Source organism: Saccoglossus kowalevskii, chromosome 22 (assembly GCF_978046115.1).
Source record: "Saccoglossus kowalevskii chromosome 22, keSacKowa6.1, whole genome shotgun sequence".
NCBI classification, from domain to species: Eukaryota; Metazoa; Hemichordata; class Enteropneusta; family Harrimaniidae; genus Saccoglossus; species Saccoglossus kowalevskii.
Window position 1 is genome coordinate 20,208,359 of NC_140662.1, and position 21,529 is coordinate 20,229,887.

General features: G+C 36.2%; 1 protein-coding gene across 1 annotated transcript in view; it reads left to right on the forward strand.

Annotated features, from left to right (window-relative positions):
- Positions 1-21,529, forward strand: part of LOC100369368 (neurobeachin-like protein 1) — an 85,263-nt gene that overhangs the window by 60,020 nt on the left and 3,714 nt on the right. The window contains exons 41-50 of the mRNA XM_085495809.1: positions 3,220-3,326; positions 4,712-4,829; positions 12,460-12,674; positions 13,349-13,441; positions 15,082-15,191; positions 15,854-16,035; positions 19,119-19,213; positions 19,804-19,920; positions 20,049-20,231; positions 20,758-20,906. Of these exons, the coding sequence (XP_085351935.1) occupies positions 3,220-3,326; positions 4,712-4,829; positions 12,460-12,674; positions 13,349-13,441; positions 15,082-15,191; positions 15,854-16,035; positions 19,119-19,213; positions 19,804-19,920; positions 20,049-20,231; positions 20,758-20,906 (1,369 nt within the window). The remainder of the gene's footprint in view (positions 1-3,219; positions 3,327-4,711; positions 4,830-12,459; positions 12,675-13,348; positions 13,442-15,081; positions 15,192-15,853; positions 16,036-19,118; positions 19,214-19,803; positions 19,921-20,048; positions 20,232-20,757; positions 20,907-21,529) is intronic.

Below are 21,529 nucleotides of genomic sequence, written 5' to 3' on the forward strand. Positions count from 1 at the left end.
TTGTTCAAATTTGGTACATACATTAAACATAATAGGACCTTGATGCACCTCATTTTTTTTTTCGGATCAAGTTCGAAATGGCCGACTGGTGGCCATTTTGTTTTTAAAAAATCAGTTCTTGATCCATATCTGAGACATGCCTGGATTGATCGAGTTCAAACTTCACACACACATGGTACATCATGTCACAAATAGATATGTGCATTTGTTTCATGATCCGCTTAACAATAGCTGAATGATGGCCATTTTAAGGCCGAAAATGCATCAAAATCACGTATTTTCACAATTCCGGAACCGGATCTCAGTCATGCATGGATGGATTTTGTTCAGATTTAGTACAATCTGTTGTACATATGCAGGTGCATTTCGGATCAGACCACGGAAAGTGGTCTGCAATTTCGGTCATGATCTGCTTTGAATGTATATGTCACTCAAATATGAACGGAACGGGGACGTGTCATTGACAATGACTTGTTTTATTTACAGGCTGCTTTGAACCATTCTAGTTATGATTTAGGTTTAAAAATAAAGATCAGAAATAGGATATTTTACAGGCTGCTCACTCTAGTTACGAATTAGGTTTTTAAATAAAGATAGGAAATTTGTTGGGTGTTTTTCAAGACCAACGTTGATTGCTGATTTTTTTTTTTATTTGTGGAAAAAATAACCGAAGCCTGAGGAAAGCAGTAGTGGCACACAAACACGTACATGTATCTGAAAAAAAGTCAAGTTCCCAGGTCGACAGTAGTTGACGCAGACTTACAAAAAGTCCGCCATTTTATGTTAATTACCAACGGCAAAGGATCACTTGCAGGTCACGCAACACACAACATAAGAAATCATAACACGTAGCAATCATAACATGTACCAAAGTCACTGAAATTCACTCATTCACATGTGCATTTGGTTGCCTTGCAAAAAAAAAAATAATGAAACGCGCTGAGTGTTAATAGCTGAGGACAATGGCCTGCTTCGGGGGTCATGGGACGCAACCATCCACTTCTACCAGACATCACGAGAGACATCATCAATGTACCAGAAACAAATTTGCATAGCGTTGCAACTATGTGTAATACTTGTGTATGAACTGACTTATTTCGTATTTGTGTTGCACATATGGAGCATATGTCTCATTTTGAAAAAATAAAAACTATCAAAGCCTGCCTTTTTAATGCAAATTTGCATCAATCTGTACTCAGACATATAAATAAACACACTGCAAATACATATAAGCATGTATAAAAATCAAGATGTAAAATGAATCAAAAACATTTTTCTAGCGTCTTTAGGTAAATGTACGATTCCTCGATTGAGGCTCACTAAATGTAGCCAGAGATGAATGAGCCCGTCATTTTAACGGCATAAGTAGTGTGAAATTACCTGTGAAGCAGGACGCTGGGCGGCAGCGTCTGACGCGCCGGCTCGATTAGCAAGCATTGTTTGAGGTGTTATGTTCTTTGTTGGAGGTGTTACATTCTTTGTTACTTTCATTTTTTTTCAATCATACCGAAAAGGTAAGTTATTTTCACGGGAAAATACCGCCAAAGATATTGATAATCAATTACTATTGGAAGGAATAGCACCTCAATTGCCATTGGTTCGAAAGGTGTATAAGAAATGCAAGTTTTTCACATTATACCATCATTGGTCTTTTGGCCTTCTGCGACTCGGGTACTCCCAGTAGCAAACACGCTCGTTTATTTTACCAGGCATACTTTTAGATTTGTTATTCAAACCCTTTATTCCATTCTACTACTAATTCCATAACTTTTAATTCGATTCCACTCGGCTTCAGATTTGCTGTTTAATTCAACTTTAAATTTTCTATTCCATTTGACTTATTTTTATTTTGTTTAGTTCAATATGGCCTTTTATCGACAGGCTTGCCCAATCCGTGGTATTGAGGAAACCATACCATTCCTCAAGGAACATAGGCTTTTGGCAACGGAGCAAAATTGTCTTTCTTGTGTTCGGCCTATGGTTTTGGCACCCGCTGACAGATTTAATTGGCGATGTTCAAATAGGGATTGCGCACAATTTCGAACCCGATTTTCAATTAGACATGGCTCTTTTTTTTTCCAAGTCACGTTTACGTTTGGACATTCTTTTAAAAATTATTCTAAAATGTGAAGTGTGCAGTACAAAGCTGATGGGCGAAGACATCAAGTTGGGCGGCCCAGGCACTGTGGTTTGAAATTGACGAAAGTTTATTTTGCCACAAGTGAAGGCATCATTGCGAAAAGGTCCCGGCTGAAGAAAGATGGGTGTTTGGTATGGTGGATAGGTTTTTTAAACCATCCATCCATATATGCAGATAGTCGAACGCCGTGATGCTGCCACCCTTCTTCCAATAATTCAAGACAAGGTTGTTCCTGGGACCACCATTCATTCGGACCAGTGGACAGCCTACCAACAACTGTTAATCATAGCCGCCACTTCGTCGAACGAGTCAACGGAGTCCATACCCAGACAATTGAGAGCTACTGGAATAGAGCCAAGGCAAAGCTGAAAAAAATGAACGGAGTATCGAAAAGCATGTTGCCTGGGTATTTGGATTTATGGAGTTATTGGAGTTTATGTAGAGGGAGCGGTATGGAAGAACTGACGACGAGGCAGTCACTAACATTCTACGCCACATTTCGGAACAGTACCCCCTAAATTAAAACTAAACCATTTTGATGCGGCAATCAAAAAAAATAAATAAACCATTTCGACACGGCATTCTAAATTAAAACCATTTTGGTACGGCAATCCCAAAAAAACTAAACCATTTTGTTGCGGCGTTCTAAATTAAAACCAAACCACATTTCGGTACGGCATACTAAATTAAAACCAAACCATTTTGGTACGGCATTCGAAAAAAAACAAAACAAACAAAACGGCCCTTTTCAGGGCCAAAACATCCTCCAAGAAGGCATATACCGTAAAAAATACACAGACACATAATCACACACATTATTTGTCTCAATAAACATATTTTTGTTAGCAAACGCTTGACCTGAAAGAGAGATAAAAGTAAATAATTAGTACTTGAGTAAGTGTGAACAACGCAAGCTAGCTTCTCCCCTTTTTAGAACCACCCATACCCACAACCACCACCCCCACACCTAAATGGTATAGTCCGGCACGCAACATCCTTTCAGACTAATACATTGTAATTGTAAGTGGAGCAATACAGCAGAAAAATAATATAGTATATCTTTGTGTTGACATTTACAGATTTTGATCTTGGTAAGCTGCAATCTAATGAGACTATAAATGATGTCGTGTTGCCAAGGTGGGCGGAGTCTCCAAATGATTTCATCTACAAGCACAGGTTGGCATTGGTAAGTCAGTGATTGTCAAAAATATGCCTGCATACAATGCAGACTTGATATTTCTAATTGAAAACTGAAATCAGGCGCAGTAATGACTGCTATTTTATCTAATATCTATCTCCAAAGCAACATTGGTGTTTGTCATGACTTTACTTTCAACCATTGGAAAGAATGAATGCTCATTTGCATATTGCAAGTTCTACTATTTGGCAGAGGTGTATGTATAGTTGTAGATGTATAAAATAAAAATGATTTGTGTTTCAAATGTAGAATGCTCATATGAATCAAGAATTCACATTTTTACCCCCTACTGAATAGTTTAGCAGATTGGGTTTCATGTCTGTATCCTTCTATTTGTCTGTCCACCACATTATTTCAGAAGTTCAGGGACTGATTCTCCCTGGTATTTCTACATACAGTAGCTCTTTCATGATGGTATACATATACCCCAGATTTGTTTTTCTGTTCAGATTTTAAATGGCTGACTGGTGGCAATATTTGACCCAAAAAATGACCTAAAAACTTACTAAAGCACATGGTCTAGAGCCATGTCTCACATTGACTGATTGTACCGGTAATCAAACTTTACAACTAAATTCAGGTATTCAGTTTTGTTTACCATACTACTGAACTAATGGGGACTTGTTCATATTGGATTCAACTCAGTAAATTCCATTATTTTATCCACACCCACATGATGATTGTGCCAGGAGCAGCAGCTTGTTGGGAACGAAAGTGCCAAAAATCAAATTAATGGTCCTGAAAATGTTGCAAGGGAGATTAATATTGAGATAATAGTTTTTCTGATCAGTTCATTTTATTGTCCTCTGTAGTATACAAGCAAATTGAGACAGATTTCTTACTTGATGTTGAGACTTGACAGATTTCTTACTTGATGTTGAGACTTGACAGATTTCTTACTTGATGTTGAGACTTGACAGATTTCTTATTTGATGTTGAGACATGACAGATTTCTTATTTGATGTTGAGACATGACAGATTTCTTACTTGATGTTGAGACTTGACAGATTTCTTACTTGATGTTGAGACTTGACAGAAATCTTACTTGATGTTGGGACTTGACAGATTTCCTACTTGATGTTGAGACTTGACAGATTTCTTACTTGATGTTGAGACTTGACAGATTTCTTGTTTGATGTTCAATTTGTTGAGACTTGACAGATTTCTTACTTGATGTTGAGACGTGACAGATTTCTCACTTGATGTTGAGACATGACAGATTTCTTACTTGATGTTGAGACTTGACAGATTTCTTACTTGATGTTGAGACTTTACAGATTTCTTACATGATGTTGAGACTTGACAGATTTCTTACTTGATGTTGAGACATGACAGATTTCTTACTAGATGAAATTCATGTTTGTATTTAATAGGAAAGTGATTATGTGTCTCAGCATCTTCATGAATGGATAGATCTTATCTTTGGATATAGACAGAGAGGACCCGCAGCTGTAGAAGCTTTAAATGTCTTTTATTACTGTACATATGAAGGTAAGATTTTATAAACCTGCCTGAATAAAATAAATGTAATTGTGGGAATGTAAATAATTGATTGTTAGTCACTGTCAATCATTATTACCAAACGCTTCAGCGTGGTATTAAGAGTTTGTTTTCAGGGGTGGGTGATACCAAGGTGGGAAATGGATGCACATATGGGGTTAATTCCTTGAATTGCAATATAGAGGGTTCAAAAGCTGAAATACAATATATAGTGTTTTCATGTTTCGTCTGATATTTCTGTGGTATTCTGCTGCTGTAAGTAATGCACGATTTGTTTCGAAATTCAGTATATTGTGTGTATTCCAGGGTTATTCGTTTTTTGCTAAAAACACCCCTATTTTTTTAGTGGCAGAGTCGAATAGTCTCACTCCCACTGGGAAATCTGCATTGTTGCTTGAATGTGAGTTAATTAAACACCTTTTCCAGACCGGCGAAAGAGTATACAACAGCCAATTTTAACAGCCTGTCACGTGATTTTAGTCTGAATGTCAACATGAAAAGGCTAGTCCATTTTACGCAGGAGTAATTGGGAGAAGAAAATGTGAGGGATAGTATCAACAGAGATGTGTATAGTGAAAAGTAATATCTATCCTTCATTTGCATCTCTGAGCATTTCTGTTTTAGTATATTGGTTTGAAAATGTTGAATTTGCATGATTTGCAATGTGTTTTTTTAATTGGGACTCCCCTATTGATCGAATCCCGGGTTTGAACGAGAACGGCACACCACGTGATTCGTTTGAATACAATGGTGATGGCAAACATGCCGTGTTACTGCAGTACTGCACTGACGGGATGACTTACTGGTACTGCATGCTACAACTTCGCTTGTGATGTTGCATGTTAGCCATGGATTACATGAATCTTGATTACCAGTCAAATGTTGCTCATTTGACGTTGGTAATCTTTATTTGGAACTGAGTAACTTCCTGGTACTTCGTACTATGATAAAAATCAGTCAACATACATCAAGTTCTCTCAATCGTAGTATTCCATGTGATGTACACCTAATATGCCAAAAATGTTGCTGAACGATTTGAACTGAATAAAAATAGCAGACGAAAATTTGTTTACAAAATAAAAATACTTCGGTTGCCAATGAAAACCGGTAAAAAACAAGCAATATGTTTTCGGCTGTTATCATGGAAGGGACATGAACGTGAAGCTAACGTCTGTTTATAACTAAAACCGGGCACCTTATACGAGGTTCGCAAAATAACATGGCAGTCATTAGAAGTCACTTTATTTTATTGTTAGGACGTATTCAGCCGTTAAATGTATTATTTCCAACCGTTTTGCGATAGTATTTTCTAGATTGGAGGCAGCATTTACATTTTATTCAAAGTTCAAAGCTGCGTTGGGATTCCGTTGTCAGTGGTAACAATGTCGGCGCCGGTGATCTCTTACCAGTGCGCAACGTAGCCACAATAAAAGGCATGATCATTTGGGCACTGCTATTACAAGACTTTGGCTGTTGCCATGGTAGCGGTGGGTCAGGATTGTTTTTCCAATTAGTGATGGTACGACCTGCCTGTCAAGTATGAACCGTGACAAAATCAGCTAAGCCAAACAAAATCACAGAAGAGTTAAAAAGCCATTCCTGCTGAACAGTTACTCTAACTTCGGGGTCAACTTTCTCATTAATGAAAACAGATATCAAAAATTCAAATAGTAACTTTTTGCCCACACTCAAGCCGAGTACAATAAGCTATGCCTGAGGTGTTGTATCACAGGGAGTTGGACAAACTTATGTATTTTAATAAATTATTGAATAATAAAATGTTATATAACTTTTCTTTTACCCCCCTCCCCTTCCTGGTATCTATTTCAAGTATTTTTGTCAGGTTCAAATCGTTCACCAGCATTTTTGGCATGTTAGATGTACATCACATAGAATACTAGGATTGGGAGAACTTAATGTTTGTTGACCACTTGGAATCTGAGTTTTATAAATCTTGAAGGGCTCTCGGAAGATCCACCCGCTGCCTGGACCCGCAGTGAAATCTCCGATTAATATGGAGCTGCAACCATCAACATCAATATACCATGAGGTTTCTGTTGGCGACGTTGCGGCGTTACTCGGTTCCAAATAAAGATTACCAACGCCAAATTAGCAAAATTAACCGGTAACCAAGACTCAGTCCATCCACGACAAGCAAGCAACATCACAAACGAGGTTGTAGTGTGCAGCTCACGAGTCAGCGACGACCGATTTCAACGAAAGTCATTCCGTCAGTGGAGTACTGCAGTTGCACGGCATGTTTGCCAATGCACAGATCTGTGGAGGAACTTTTAACTTCAACATCAACCGTGTATCGTAGTCGCCCAGTTTAAGTTCTGGTTCTGTCGTGGTCCCAACTAAAGGGCGACAGTCGTCGTGTCGCGTCCTGTTCAATATGGGACTCATAGCGACGTATACAACGCGTGTAAAATACATTGTTTATTTACATGAAATTCGAACACGCGCTGCGCTACGACCACCGCGCTTAAACATCCACGAGTTATTTATTCGGACAATGACTTAAATTAGACGTCTGATTATTTTATTTTCACACGTACAGCGACACGCGTTCTACACTGACAAGCGTTGCTAGGTCGCAGCACTGTCTTGGAGCATATTAATGGGCAATTGGGTTCCCCGATCTAAATTTCTATCCCGGTTTGTTGCACGTTCTTTTTTTAATATGAAATAATCAAATATGGGACATGTGTATAATAACAGAACCCCACACCCTCCCCGTGGCTTCGCTCGTGAAAGTACGGCAGCAGGATACACCGCATCACTCGTGAAAATAACTTCCATACGCAATGAAAGCCACGGGGAGGGTATCTGTCATAATACTTCATTATCTCTGAAAACATTTTTCCCCTGAAATAAATTCCAGTGAATATGCCATTTCCCTCATACTCTATTGAGACACAGCGCAGTGAAAATTGGATTCACATGTAATACTTGAAAACATGTCAGAAAAAATAAATTAAGTGAAATTCTACGTGACTTCATAATAGTTGGAAATGAACACATTACACCCGACCCTACCACTCTATATACAATGTAAACTACACCCCAAAACATCCTTTCACCCACAGTTACTACCGTGTTTCACCAGTGTATTCTATTTGACGTCAGGAGAAATTGAAATAAACAAATTAATTATAATTTCAGCCTCTAGTTGACCACTGATTAAATAAACTACCTCGTCTTTATGTCAACTTGCAGTTATTCGTTGCCTACACCAGTGACTTCAAAATATATGTTTCAATCCCAGGAATTTCACTCGCTGTTAATTGCATGGGAGTGGCAGTCTTTAATGAATTTCTATTGTCATGTCAATTTCTTGCGATTACTCGAACATTAAGCTGTAACCACATACCGCCTAGGTGCTGTAATTAAATCCTGGTGTAAGCACCATATGAACTATGAACAATGTATGTGAAGCCAGCTGTGGGGTATATTCAATCCTATAGATTTCTCATTGTTTGGTAACTATTTGCTGCAAATGCAACAAAAATCAAGATAAAAAATATTACCCACACAGTATTCTACAGGTTACTTGTTATTATAGTAGTTTTTGACTCCCATGTGCGAAGCACATAATGGGAGTCTTTGCAGTTAGTGTGTCTGTATGTATGTGTGTGTGTATGTGTGTGTGTGTGTGTGTGTGTGTGTGTATGTATGTGTGTCTGACTGTTCCACTGCTATCTCAAGAACCATACATTGGTTTTTGATGCAACTTGAAACATAGATGCTCTGAACATATGCGCAGATTTGATTAGTTTTTGGTAAAAATTTGTGCATATTAATTACCTAATTTGCATGATAGCTATTTTTTAGTGGTTCCATGACTGTTCCACTGATATCTAAACAACCACTCATTGGATTTTGATGAAACTTGGTACATAGATGCTCTGAACTAATGCTAGGTTTTGATTAGTTTTTGGTAATAATGCGTGGATACTAATTACCTAATTTGCATAATGATTAGTCAATTTTCGGTTTTTCCACTGATATCACTTGGTACTTAAAACTTGATGTCATATGACACTGCACAGACCTGATAGTTTTTATGGTAATATCAGTACATATAATTACCTAATTTGCATAATTAATTTTCAGCTTTTCATATAAGTAGTGAGCATTACATTTCAATGAAACTTGGTACTTACATACTCAAAAACTATGCAGAGATTGATTGTTTCGGATAAATATTTGTGCATATTAATCACCTAATTTGCATAATTAGTTAATTTTCAGCTTTTCCACGGGTATCTCAAGTACTAATCATCGCATTTCAATGAAACTTGGTACATAGATCCCTTAGGACTATGCAGAGACCTGATTAGTTTGGGGCTAAATAATTGTGCATATTAATTACCTAATTTGCATAATTAATTTTCAGCTTTTCTACTGATATCTAAAGTACTAATCATCACATTTCAATGAATCTAGAATTATGCAGAGACCCACTTAGTTTTCGGTAAATATTTGTGCATATTAATCCCCTAATTTGCATAATTAACCAATTTCCAACTTTCACACTGATATCTCAGGTACTAATCATCACATATCAATGAATGTTTGTACATGGATGCTGTAGGACAATAGACAGACCTCGATAATTGTGGGTTAAAATCTGTACATATTAATTACCTAATTTGCATAATTACCCAATTTTAAGCTTTCACACTGATATCTAAAGTACTAATTATTCCATTTCAATGAAACTTAGTACAAAGATCCTCTAGGACAATGTACAAACCTAATTAGTTTGGGGTAAAAATCTGTTCATATTAATTCCCTAATTAGCGTAATAATTCATAATTCTTTGGTTCTAATCACATTTTAATTAAACTTGGTACATAGATTTTCTGTTACATTGCGCAGACCTCATTAGTTTTACACTAAAATCTGTTCATATTAATTTTCTGATTTGCATAATTAGTTTTCAGCTAAGTAATTCCGAATTATATTTAATGTGTTACAATACTCTCAGCACATGGGAGTTCTTTCTAAGCTTTCTTTGATATAAAATTTAATATTTAATGTTTGCATAGTATGAACCAAGGAGTTTAACTTAGATTAACTAATATCTGGAAAACAAAACTTGCAGAACTAAAATTTAACTAAAATCATGTGTTGTAACCGGTCACTGGTAGCATAGTGGTTGTCGCATCAGACTCATGATCGGTAGACCCAAGTTCAAATCCTACCTTAGGCTGAACATCAAAGAGTCGACCCCTACCCTGGGTGAGTGTGCCACAGACTCAATGGGAAGGCCAATTCCACTGGCCGAGATTCATTCACTAACGAATGCGACTTTGGGGGAACCTTGGTTAAGGTCCGCAGGTGCTTGTGTTCGACCGGGCCTGGTTGACGCCAGGATAGCGCATTACAAATTGCCATTTGACAGAGAGATGGCCACACAGCCATGTCATGTAGTCCCAAACATGAATATGACTTCTGTGGCAAAATGCACTATGTGTCGTCACTCGCACTTGCAATTTGCACATACAAAAAAAAAGTCAGGAGAGACAACAGTGATACCCAACTGTCGCCTGGCACAAAAAATATTTAAAAAAAAAAAAAAAAATCATGTGTTGTACAGCGATTTATCATCTCTATGGGCAGATTTCAACTAAGCTTGGTATAAACTTGTTTTGCAATTCGATTCAGTTTTCTTTTTTTCATGATTTTTGCTCAATGTACCTATATAGATGAGTTTAGCACATGTTTTTATAAAATAAATCATGTCACCTAATGTAATTTCAATCTACCAGTCATAGACACAGTTATACAACTATTAAAATATATATCAACTACAGGTGTTAGGTGGGTAACAATCAAATTTTCAACTTCTTCTTGAAAACCGCTACACTGATTGCTTTTATACCTGATATGTAGGGCCCTTGGGTGGACCTCTCTCAGATTTGATTAAATATATCCTTTTACCATGCTATTGAATCAGACGATTTTACAATTCAGCTATGAAGTAAGCTAAAATATACTATAAACATTCTAACAGAGATGTTCAAATGCTCCATATCTTTGCTCATTTATAAATCTAGATACATTTCTAGAAGTTCAATTTTCATGCTGTTTAAAGACATCCTCAAAAGACACCTCCCCAATCTAATTTAAACACAACCCTCTCTCTAAAACTTTTTCTATGGATAATGGAGGGTGCTGTGTAACTGCAGCATATATAATCAGAGGTTATCCCACTAATACTGCAATGTCTAGGCACAAAAGCAGGATGGTGATCATATCACTTTAACACTTTAACCCCAAAACGGCTACCAAAAACATTTTGTGCTGTGTGAACATTTGCGTTCATGAGCCTTTTTCCATTGTGGAAAACAGATGGAAATGTTTGAATGTAAAAATTTACACATACTGATACAATTTGAATTAAGTGCTCATACATTTGTATAATTTTTTACAGAACGGTAAATTCTTTTGTTTCGTTTTCAGATGAATAATTGTCAAACATGATTGCTGCACTTGTTTGAAACGTCCGTGCAAAATGTAGCTTTCACCTTAACTGAATCATAGACAACGTTTTTATTCATACGACTTTTTCCAAAAAAAAATTATCATGAAAACTTCATAAACATAGAGCAGACATCATCTTTCAGCATAGCACTGGGTCAAAATAGAAATTCGTCAAAATTCACAGTGTTTCTTACCTTTAAAATATTACTTCCTGGATAGCTGCTATGTCTGTCTATGGAGGCAGTGGAGTTTCTTTACCTACCGTACTGCCCTCACTTTCAGTCATTCTGAAACAGGAAGTGTTTGAGGGCGCTTGACTTATGAAAGGGGTCTATTCCTGTACCTGTCCCATTTGATATATTGTTCTCATTTAGTGACTTCATAACTTGAAAACTCAGTGCCTGCGTAATGCAATTACATTGTCTATTTCTAATATTGCACTTACAGTATTGCATAGGTGCTGTGGACCTTGATGCAATCACTTGAAAACTCAGTGTCTGTGTAATGCAATTACATTGTCTATTTCTAATATCTCACTTATAATATTGCATAGGTGCTGTGGACCTTGATGCAATCACTTGAAAACTCAGTGTCTGTGTAATGCAATTACATTGTCTATTTCTAATATCTCACTTATAATATTGCATAGGTGCTGTGGACCTTGATGCAATCACTTGAAAACTCAGTGTCTGTGTAATGCAATTACATTGTCTATTTCTAATATCTCACTTATAATATTGCATAGGTGCTGTGGACCTTGATGCAATCACTTGAAAACTCAGTGCCTGTGTAATGCAATTACATTGTCTATTTCTAATATCTCACTTATAATATTGCATAGGTGCTGTGGACCTTGATGCAATCACTTGAAAACTCAGTGCCTGTGTAATGCAATTACATTGTCTATTTCTAATATCTCACTTATAATATTGCATAGGTGCTGTGGACCTTGATGCAATCACTTGAAAACTCAGTGTCTGTGTAATGCAATTACATTGTCTATTTCTAATATCTCACTTATAATATTGCATAGGTGCTGTGGACCTTGATGCAATCACTTGAAAACTCAGTGTCTGTGTAATGCAATTACATTGTCTGTTTCTAATATCTCACTTATAATATTGCATAGGTGCTGTGGACCTTGATGCAATCACTAATCCAATAGAACGGAAAGCTACAGAGGGAATGATAAATAATTTTGGGCAGACACCAACTCAGCTACTTAAAGAACCTCATCCTAGACGTCTGACCCCAGAGGAAGCAGCTCGAAAAGCTATGAAGTCACAAACACAGACTTTGAATGTCTTTGACTATTTATCTCATCTCAAGGCATTCTTTGTGGAGGTGAGGTTTTCGCTAACTTTTCGTTTAATGAAAGTGTGGATACATCCATTGAGTGGTGGGTTTTTGTTTTGAAAAGTAAAAATTATCAAGGTTTAGCTATTGCTATTAATATAAGGTTATTATGAACATACCTTGAAGTATGCGAGAAGACAGTACAGCGGCAGTATCGACTGACGTGCAGCGGAGGTCGATGCAACAGCGTACTGTCTGAGTGCATACTTTGAGGTATCTTCGTAATAACTATATTATTATACATCTTTTCCTTCCAAGGATACATCATGGGAATGCCGAAATCCAAAAAGTTTTGAACAGAGTCAGCGAAATTCTTTGTATGGCGTCCGGTCAAACCCTAGTGGCAGCCATGTTTGTTTTTATTATTAGAGGACGCTTAAGCGCGTAATCATTCCACATTTGGAATTCCTAATATGGTAGGATGAATATACCCCGTATAATACCGCAAAATTACGGCACAATGTAACTTATGGCGTAACAGTGGCAGATGTATAATAATGTTATAATATGTTACATTATATGTACATTGCATGAAGGAGGAGGCAATGGTAATAATAAATATAATATTATAAATATTACGTGTTCTCACTAATGCAGAGTTACGCTATGCTACACAGATAGGTGATTAATCTACATCTATTTTGCTGACTTATATTTGGCAGGTATCTACCCCAGATAGTGACCCACTGGTGTATGTACAGGTACCTAAAAGCCAATCTAGGTCATTCATAGACCATGGTATGCCTGATAATATGGTATGTACAAAATGTACTAGTATTTATGGAGTATGTAAACGCGTGCGATTCTTTTTTTACTTTAATTTACAATATGGTTTTTTTTTATGCTGTTCACAAAATGTGCATGAAAATAGTCAGCAAAGTAGTTTTGAGACGATTTTGAGCCATTTACCAATGATTCTTATGGTGAAAAGTTATCATTTCTGAAAATTTTGTTTGGTACAGTTAAGAAACTATATAAAAAAAACAAAAAAATCTCACTGCATTTTTTTTAAAGAAAATTTGAAGCAGAAACAAGTTTTCTTTTTGGTCTAACAAGCTATTTTAGTCCCCGTTCGGACACAGTTCGAAAACGGGGACTTATGTTTTGACCTCTGTGTGTCCGTACGTGTATGGGTGCGTGCGTGTGTGTGTGTGTGCATGCGTGTTTCTGTGCGTGTGTCCAGACCTGTATCTTAGGAATGCCTGGACCAATCACAATCAAACTTCACACATACATCATACATGATATTATACATATGCACGTCAATTTGTTTCACGATCTGATTCAAGATGGCCGAATGGCGGCCATTTTTTGTGATAAAAATCATCAAAATCAAGTATTTCCCGGCTGTTTACAGATGGATTTTGTTCAACCTTGTATATACGTTGGAAATTATAGAACCTTGATGCACATCATTTTGTTTTACGATCTGATTCAAGATGGTCGAATGGCGGCCATTTTTGTGCTAAAAAATCAAGCATTTCTCGGCTGTTTACAGATGGATTTTGTTCAAACTTGATATACACATTAGACATTATGGGACCTTGATGCAAATAATTTTGTTTTTCAGATTAGATTCAAAATGGCCGACTGGCGGTTATTTTGTTTTAATGAATGTGGTTCTCGTGCCATATGTCTGACTTGTTTTGACTGATTATGTTCAAATTTTTAATATTCATTATACATCATGTCATAGATATATGGATATATTGGTTTGACGATCCTTTTCATAGTGGCCAAATGGTGGCTATTTTTGTGCTAAAAAAATCATCAAATATCAAGCATTTCTGGCATTTATGGATGGATTTTGTTCAAACTTATAACATACATTAGACATTACAGGTTCCTGATGCATGTCATTTTATTTTTCAGATTGGATTCAAAATGGCTGACTGGCGGCCATTTTGTTTTTATGATTGGGCTTCTAGAGCCATATCTTTTAAATGCTTTAACTGATTATATTCAAATTTTATATATTTGTCATCATGTTATATATATGTACATGTATTCAAAATGGCTGATTTTGAATGCTGTTCCAGAGCAATATCACTCAATATGGACAAGTACCTTTTTGACGATCAGATACAAATGTCAATCATTTTAATGTTAAAAAATCATATTCCTGACATGGTTATATTCCAGTTATATTACTATAAACAAAACTATATATCTTAAATTTGATAACTAACGGGGACTGTGCCATGCATGGCTTGTATATTTTTACTTTTATTGCAACAACATTTTTCTGACAATAAATATCGGAATTTTTTAAACAAAGAATTGTAAAGTCCCTCTTCTAATGATAGATTGAATTTTGATGGAAATTCTAATCAGTACTGCAATGTTGGAAGGTTGTCATCATTGTGGTTTATTTAATTCGTCTTTTTCTTTGTAGATAACACTGAGTGAGAGGGGAATTCTAGGAATCCATGGTTGGCTACCCTATGATAAAATAATATCCAATTATTTTACATTTGAAAGAGATCCTACGCTTGTCAGCCCAAAGTAAGATTTATTGTTTTTTTGTGTACAAGATGGTGGATAGCATCCAATCCACCTTCGATACTGTGAAATACTTTATTTAAGCTGGAATTAATTTTTGCTGAAAGACTTTTCCGTTGTTTTGTATTTAGTTTATTTTCACTGATTTTTGATGAGTTGAATGTAAAGCATAAAACAAAAAAAACATATTCTCTGGATTATATTTTCACTGAACCATCCATCCCTTCAGCGAAATAATTAACAAGTGAAAGTTAAGTATTTTACAGTACTTTAGTATGAAAACACTTAAAATAGTTGTTTGGATAATTTTAACTTTCATATTAGAACTACCAGTACCGAAAAAACTGTATTAGAAGCTGTATCACTAATTGAAGCCGCACTCGACAATTGACAACAAAAAATTCACTATTTCTCATATAAATTAATAGAAACTGCATCCTCTCTGTTGTAATGTACCATTTTATTAGAAGCCGCAGCTTCTAATACAAATTTAATGTCAATGGCCAACTAATTCATGATGTTTCTTTCCTTAACTCACCTCACAAATAATACTATCAATGAGTAGCAGAATAAAATAAATTAACATATCAAAAATATAAATAAATATATTTTGCATGTTATTAGTGTGGTAGCTTTCAATTCAATTATATTATCTTTTTATTTAGGTTTCGGAGAATGGTTGGAGGACCTTTTGCTCCAGGACTCAAAATCACTCCTTCCCTATTTGTGGTATCACATGATTCTCGGATGCTGTTTTCTGGAGGACACTGGGATAACAGTCTAAGAGTACATAACCTGAAAAACATCAACAAAGGAAAGAATGTGTCTATCATCACAAGGCACCATGGTAAGAAACAGTTCTTGCTATGCATTATGATCTATCATCATTAGGCGTCATGGTAAAGAACAATTCTTGCTATGTATTGTGGTCTATCATCACAAGGCATCATGGTAAGAAACAGTTTTTGCTATGCATTTTGGTCTATCATCATTAGGCATCATGGTAAAGAACAATTCTTGCTATGTATTGTGGTCTATCATCACAAGGCATCATGGTAAGAAACAGTTTTTGCTATGCATTTTGGTCTATCATCATTAGGCATCATGGTAAAGAACAATTCTTGCTATGTATTGTGGTCTATCATCACAAGGCACCATGGTAAGAAACAGTTCTTGCTATGCATTATGATCTATCATCATTAGGCGTCATGGTAAAGAACAATTCTTGCTATGTATTGTGGTCTATCATCACAAGGCATCATGGTAAGAAACAGTTCTTGCTATGCATTATGATCTATCATCATTAGGCGTCATGGTAAAGAACAGTTCTTGCTATGTATTGTGGTCTATCATCACAAGGCACCATGGTAAGAAACAGTTCTTGCTATGCATTATGATCTATCATCATTAGGCGTCATGGTAAAGAACAATTCTTGCTATGTATTGTGGTCTATCATCACAAGGCATCATGGTAAGAAACAGTTCTTGCTATGCATTATGATCTATCATCATTAGGCGTCATGGTAAAGAACAATTCTTGCTATGTATTGTGGTCTATCATCACAAGGCATCATGGTAAGAAACAGTTTTTGCTATGCATTATGGTCTATCATCATTAGGCATCATGGTAAATAACAATTCTTGCTATGTATTGTGGTCTATCATCACAAGACATCATGGTAAGAAACAGTTTTTGCTATGCATTTTGGTCTATCATCATTAAGCATCATGGTAAATAACAATTCTTGCTATGTATTGTGGTCTATCATCACAAGACATCATGGTAAGAAACAGTTTTTGCTATGCATTTTGGTCTATCATCATTAGGCATCATGGTAAATAACAATTCTTGCTATGTATTGTGGTCTATCATCACAAGACATCATGGTAAGAAACAGTTTTTGCTATGCATTTTGGTCTATCATCATTAGGCGTCATGGTAAAGAACAATTCTTGCTATGTATTGTGGTCTATCATCACAAGGCACCATGGTAAGAAACAGTTCTTGCTATGCATTATGATCTATCATCATTAGGCGTCATGGTAAAGAACAATTCTTGCTATGTATTGTGGTCTATCATCACAAGGCATCATGGTAAGAAACAGTTTTTGCTATGCATTATGGTCTATCATCATTAGGCATCATGGTAAATAACAATTCTTGCTATGTATTGTGGTCTATCATCACAAGACATCATGGTAAGAAACAGTTTGTGCTATGCATTATGGTCTATCAGCATGAGGCATTATGGTAAATAACAATTCTTGCTATGTATTGTGGTCTATCATCACAAGGCATCATGGTAAGAAACAGTTTTTGCTATGCATTTTGGTCTATCATCACAAGACATCATGGTAAGAAACAGTTTTTGCTATGCATTTTGGTCTATCATCATTAAGCATCATGGTAAATAACAATTCTTGCTATGTATTGTGGTCTATCATCACAAGACATCATGGTAAGAAACAGTTTTTGCTATGCATTTTGGTCTATCATCATTAGGCATCATGGTAAATAACAATTCTTGCTATGTATTGTGGTCTATCATCACAAGACATCATGGTAAGAAACAGTTTTTGCTATGCATTTTGGTCTATCATCATTAGGCATCATGGTAAATAACAATTCTTGCTATGTATTGTGGTCTATCATCACAAGACATCATGGTAAGAAACAGTTTTTGCTATGCATTTTGGTCTATCATCATTAAGCATCATGGTAAATAACAATTCTTGCTATGTATTGTGGTCTATCATCACAAGACATCATGGTAAGAAACAGTTTTTGCTATGCATTTTGGTCTATCATCATTAAGCATCATGGTAAATAACAATTCTTGCTATGTATTGTGGTCTATCATCACAAGACATCATGGTAAGAAACAGTTTTTGCTATGCATTTTGGTCTATCATCATTAGGCATCATGGTAAATAACAATTCTTGCTATGTATTGTGGTCTATCATCACAAGACATCATGGTAAGAAACAGTTTTTGCTATGCATTTTGGTCTATCATCATTAAGCATCATGGTAAATAACAATTCTTGCTATGTATTGTGGTCTATCATCACAAGACATCATGGTAAGAAACAGTTTTTGCTATGCATTTTGGTCTATCATCATTAAGCATCATGGTAAATAACAATTCTTGCTATGTATTGTGGTCTATCATCACAAGACATCATGGTAAGAAACAGTTTTTGCTATGCATTTTGGTCTATCATCATTAGGCATCATGGTAAATAACAATTCTTGCTATGTATTGTGGTCTATCATCACAAGACATCATGGTAAGAAACAGTTTTTGCTATGCATTTTGGTCTATCATCATTAGGCATCATGGTAAATAACAATTCTTGCTATGTATTGTGGTCTATCATCACAAGACATCATGGTAAGAAACAGTTTTTGCTATGCATTTTGGTCTATCATCATTAAGCATCATGGTAAATAACAATTCTTGCTATGTATTGTGGTCTATCATCACAAGACATCATGGTAAGAAACAGTTTTTGCTATGCATTTTGGTCTATCATCATTAGGCATCATGGTAAATAACAATTCTTGCTATGTATTGTGGTCTATCATCACAAGACATCATGGTAAGAAACAGTTTTTGCTATGCATTTTGGTCTATCATCATTAGGCATCATGGTAAATAACAATTCTTGCTATGTATTGTGGTCTATCATCACAAGACATCATGGTAAGAAACAGTTTTTGCTATGCATTTTGGTCTATCATCATTAGGCATCATGGTAAAGAACAATTCTCTCACCAATCTCTGTTTACAGAAGTAATACGTTTGATTTGGTAGAAGTTACAACTTTTTTTGATTTTGATGAAAATCATAATGATTGCAAGTTGTGTGGTATATTTCTCACCAGAGTACTTGTGGTTTTCTATATTTATTTTCTCATTTATTGCAGACATTGTAACATGCTTGGCTTTGGATAACTGTGGAACTCAGCTCATAACAGGCTCCAGAGATACTACATGTATGATATGGGAAGTTACATACCAAGTAAGACAATTATGTATATAGATTACCCAGTGTGCATCACTGAATATATGTTTGTTGATGTGACCATTCATAGTATCTCAAATACAGCCTGTATTTTACTATGAAATCCTTGTTTTGCTAGGAAGGGACAGAGAAAATAATATTTGGTTGTTATACCTTTGGACTTGTTTCTACTATCTGTATTTTGTACTCCATGAAGCACATGTGTGGCACACATTTCATTTATTTTGTTTGCTGTTTTTGTTGGATGTCGATGTCTTCTTATTTTACCCATTATGCAATGCACAAAATGGAGTGAAATAATGTGAAAGTTGCTCATGTTTGTAATCTAGGTATTGATAATTTCACTTTCCAAACAGTGTGAGTCAGAGTCAGAGTCTGGTGTTGTTTTCTGGAAACTGAAAATCCACTTTCCCAATGACAAGTGAATTTTTGGAAAAATGATCAAGGCATGAAATAACTTCATGAGTTGTACCCACATATTAATTCACCTGTTTGCAGATGTTCCATGTATTATTTTATAATTAAATGACAGGAACTGTGACATTCATGTCTTGTTATACAGTAAATGAATTGTGTTTGTACCTTAGGGCGGTGTTGCTAGTGTTCTGGTAGATAAACCACTACAGACCTTATATGGTCATGATGATGAAGTGACGTGTGTGGCAATCAGTACTGAATTAGACATGACAGCGTCCTCTTCCAGGGTGAGTACAACCTGTTTTTTTTACACCTGACAAGTCATAGTCCTCATCAACAGTTGCTTCCTTCCATTATGACACCCCAGATTTGAATTCTTGTTTCTAACTCAAAATGCTGTTTTATTTGTTGTTAGGATGGGACATGTATAATACACACTGTTCGAAAAGGTCACTATGTTCGTACATTGAGACCGACGAGTGATGATCCATTACCTATGTCTATTCCACTGTTAGCAGTGTCTGAGGAAGGACATATAGCACTGTACTGTGAACAACGGTCTCCAGGAATCAATAAACACTCCTCCCCAAAATACCAGGTAAGTCCGCTGTCAGTGTACTTGATGCTCCAAAACACAAATCAAGATTAAAACATATATATTTTCACTTCTGTCTGCTGCCTTTATGCCTACCTGCTTGCTTGCCTACCTGCTTGCATGCCTACTCGCTGCCTACCTACCTACCTACCTGCCTACCTACCTGACTACCTACCTGACTACCTGCTGCTTGCTTGCTTACCTGCTTGCATGCCTACTTACCTGCTTGCATGCCTACTTGCTGCATGCCTATCTACCTAGGTGCCTGTCTACCCACCTAGCTGTCTGCATGCTGCCTGCCTGCCTGCCTGCCTGCCTGCCTGCCCGGCCGCCAGCCTGATCGCACGTCCGCTCGCACGCCTGCCTGCGTGCGTGCTCACAGGCAGACTAAGCTGTCTGTCTACTGCTTACCTATTATACATGCTCAATACATTTGATAGTATATCTTACAAATCATATAAAATATATCTTGACTATAAACTATAATTTGTCATTCAAGAAAGATTGTTTGTTTAATTTTTGTGTACAGGACAAATTGTCGCTTCATCTATACTGCATAAATGGCAAGTATCTTTCGTCAGAGCGTGTTCTAAACAACGTTTCTGATATGCTCATAACAAAGGAATACTTGGTTACTGGTGACACTCAGGGAAATCTTATCATCAGAAACTTTTTCAGGTAAGTTGTCAAATGGGCAGAGTTTTACAAATTTTGATTGCTATGTTCTCTATTTAGTCGTGTGTATATTCAGCACTGCTGACATCATAGATGACAGAGTGGAGCTGTTCATATACGTGATTGTCAGTGTATATCTACATTTGTATTTTTTACTTGTGTTTGAATAACTACAAGCTCAATTGCTTTGATACTTGATATATAGGTACCTTGGGTGGACCTCTATCGGATTTGTTCACTCCGTGCCAATATCATTTATTCTCTATTTTTGGCAAATATTTTTGTGATTTCTGGTAAAAAATGATATTTTTGAATCCTTCTTGTACACTGCCAAGTTAAGTTGACATTAAACAGCCAAAACCAGACTATATTTTTGTGGGTGTGCGTTGCTTGACTTGACACCACAATGCTCTTGCAGGAGAGTGGAGCTATTTTAGTCGTCAAGTCTTAGTTCTTTAATCTGATATTTTATTCAAGGCACAAATTTTAAGAATTCTTAGTTATCAGTTTCTATCGAAAGGCCTGGAAAATGCTCTAAAACTGTCATTCATAATTTTAAAATTTTTGTATAGTCAAAAACCGGTACTCGTATGAATCAATCTTATAAAGTAATATTTATTTTGTTT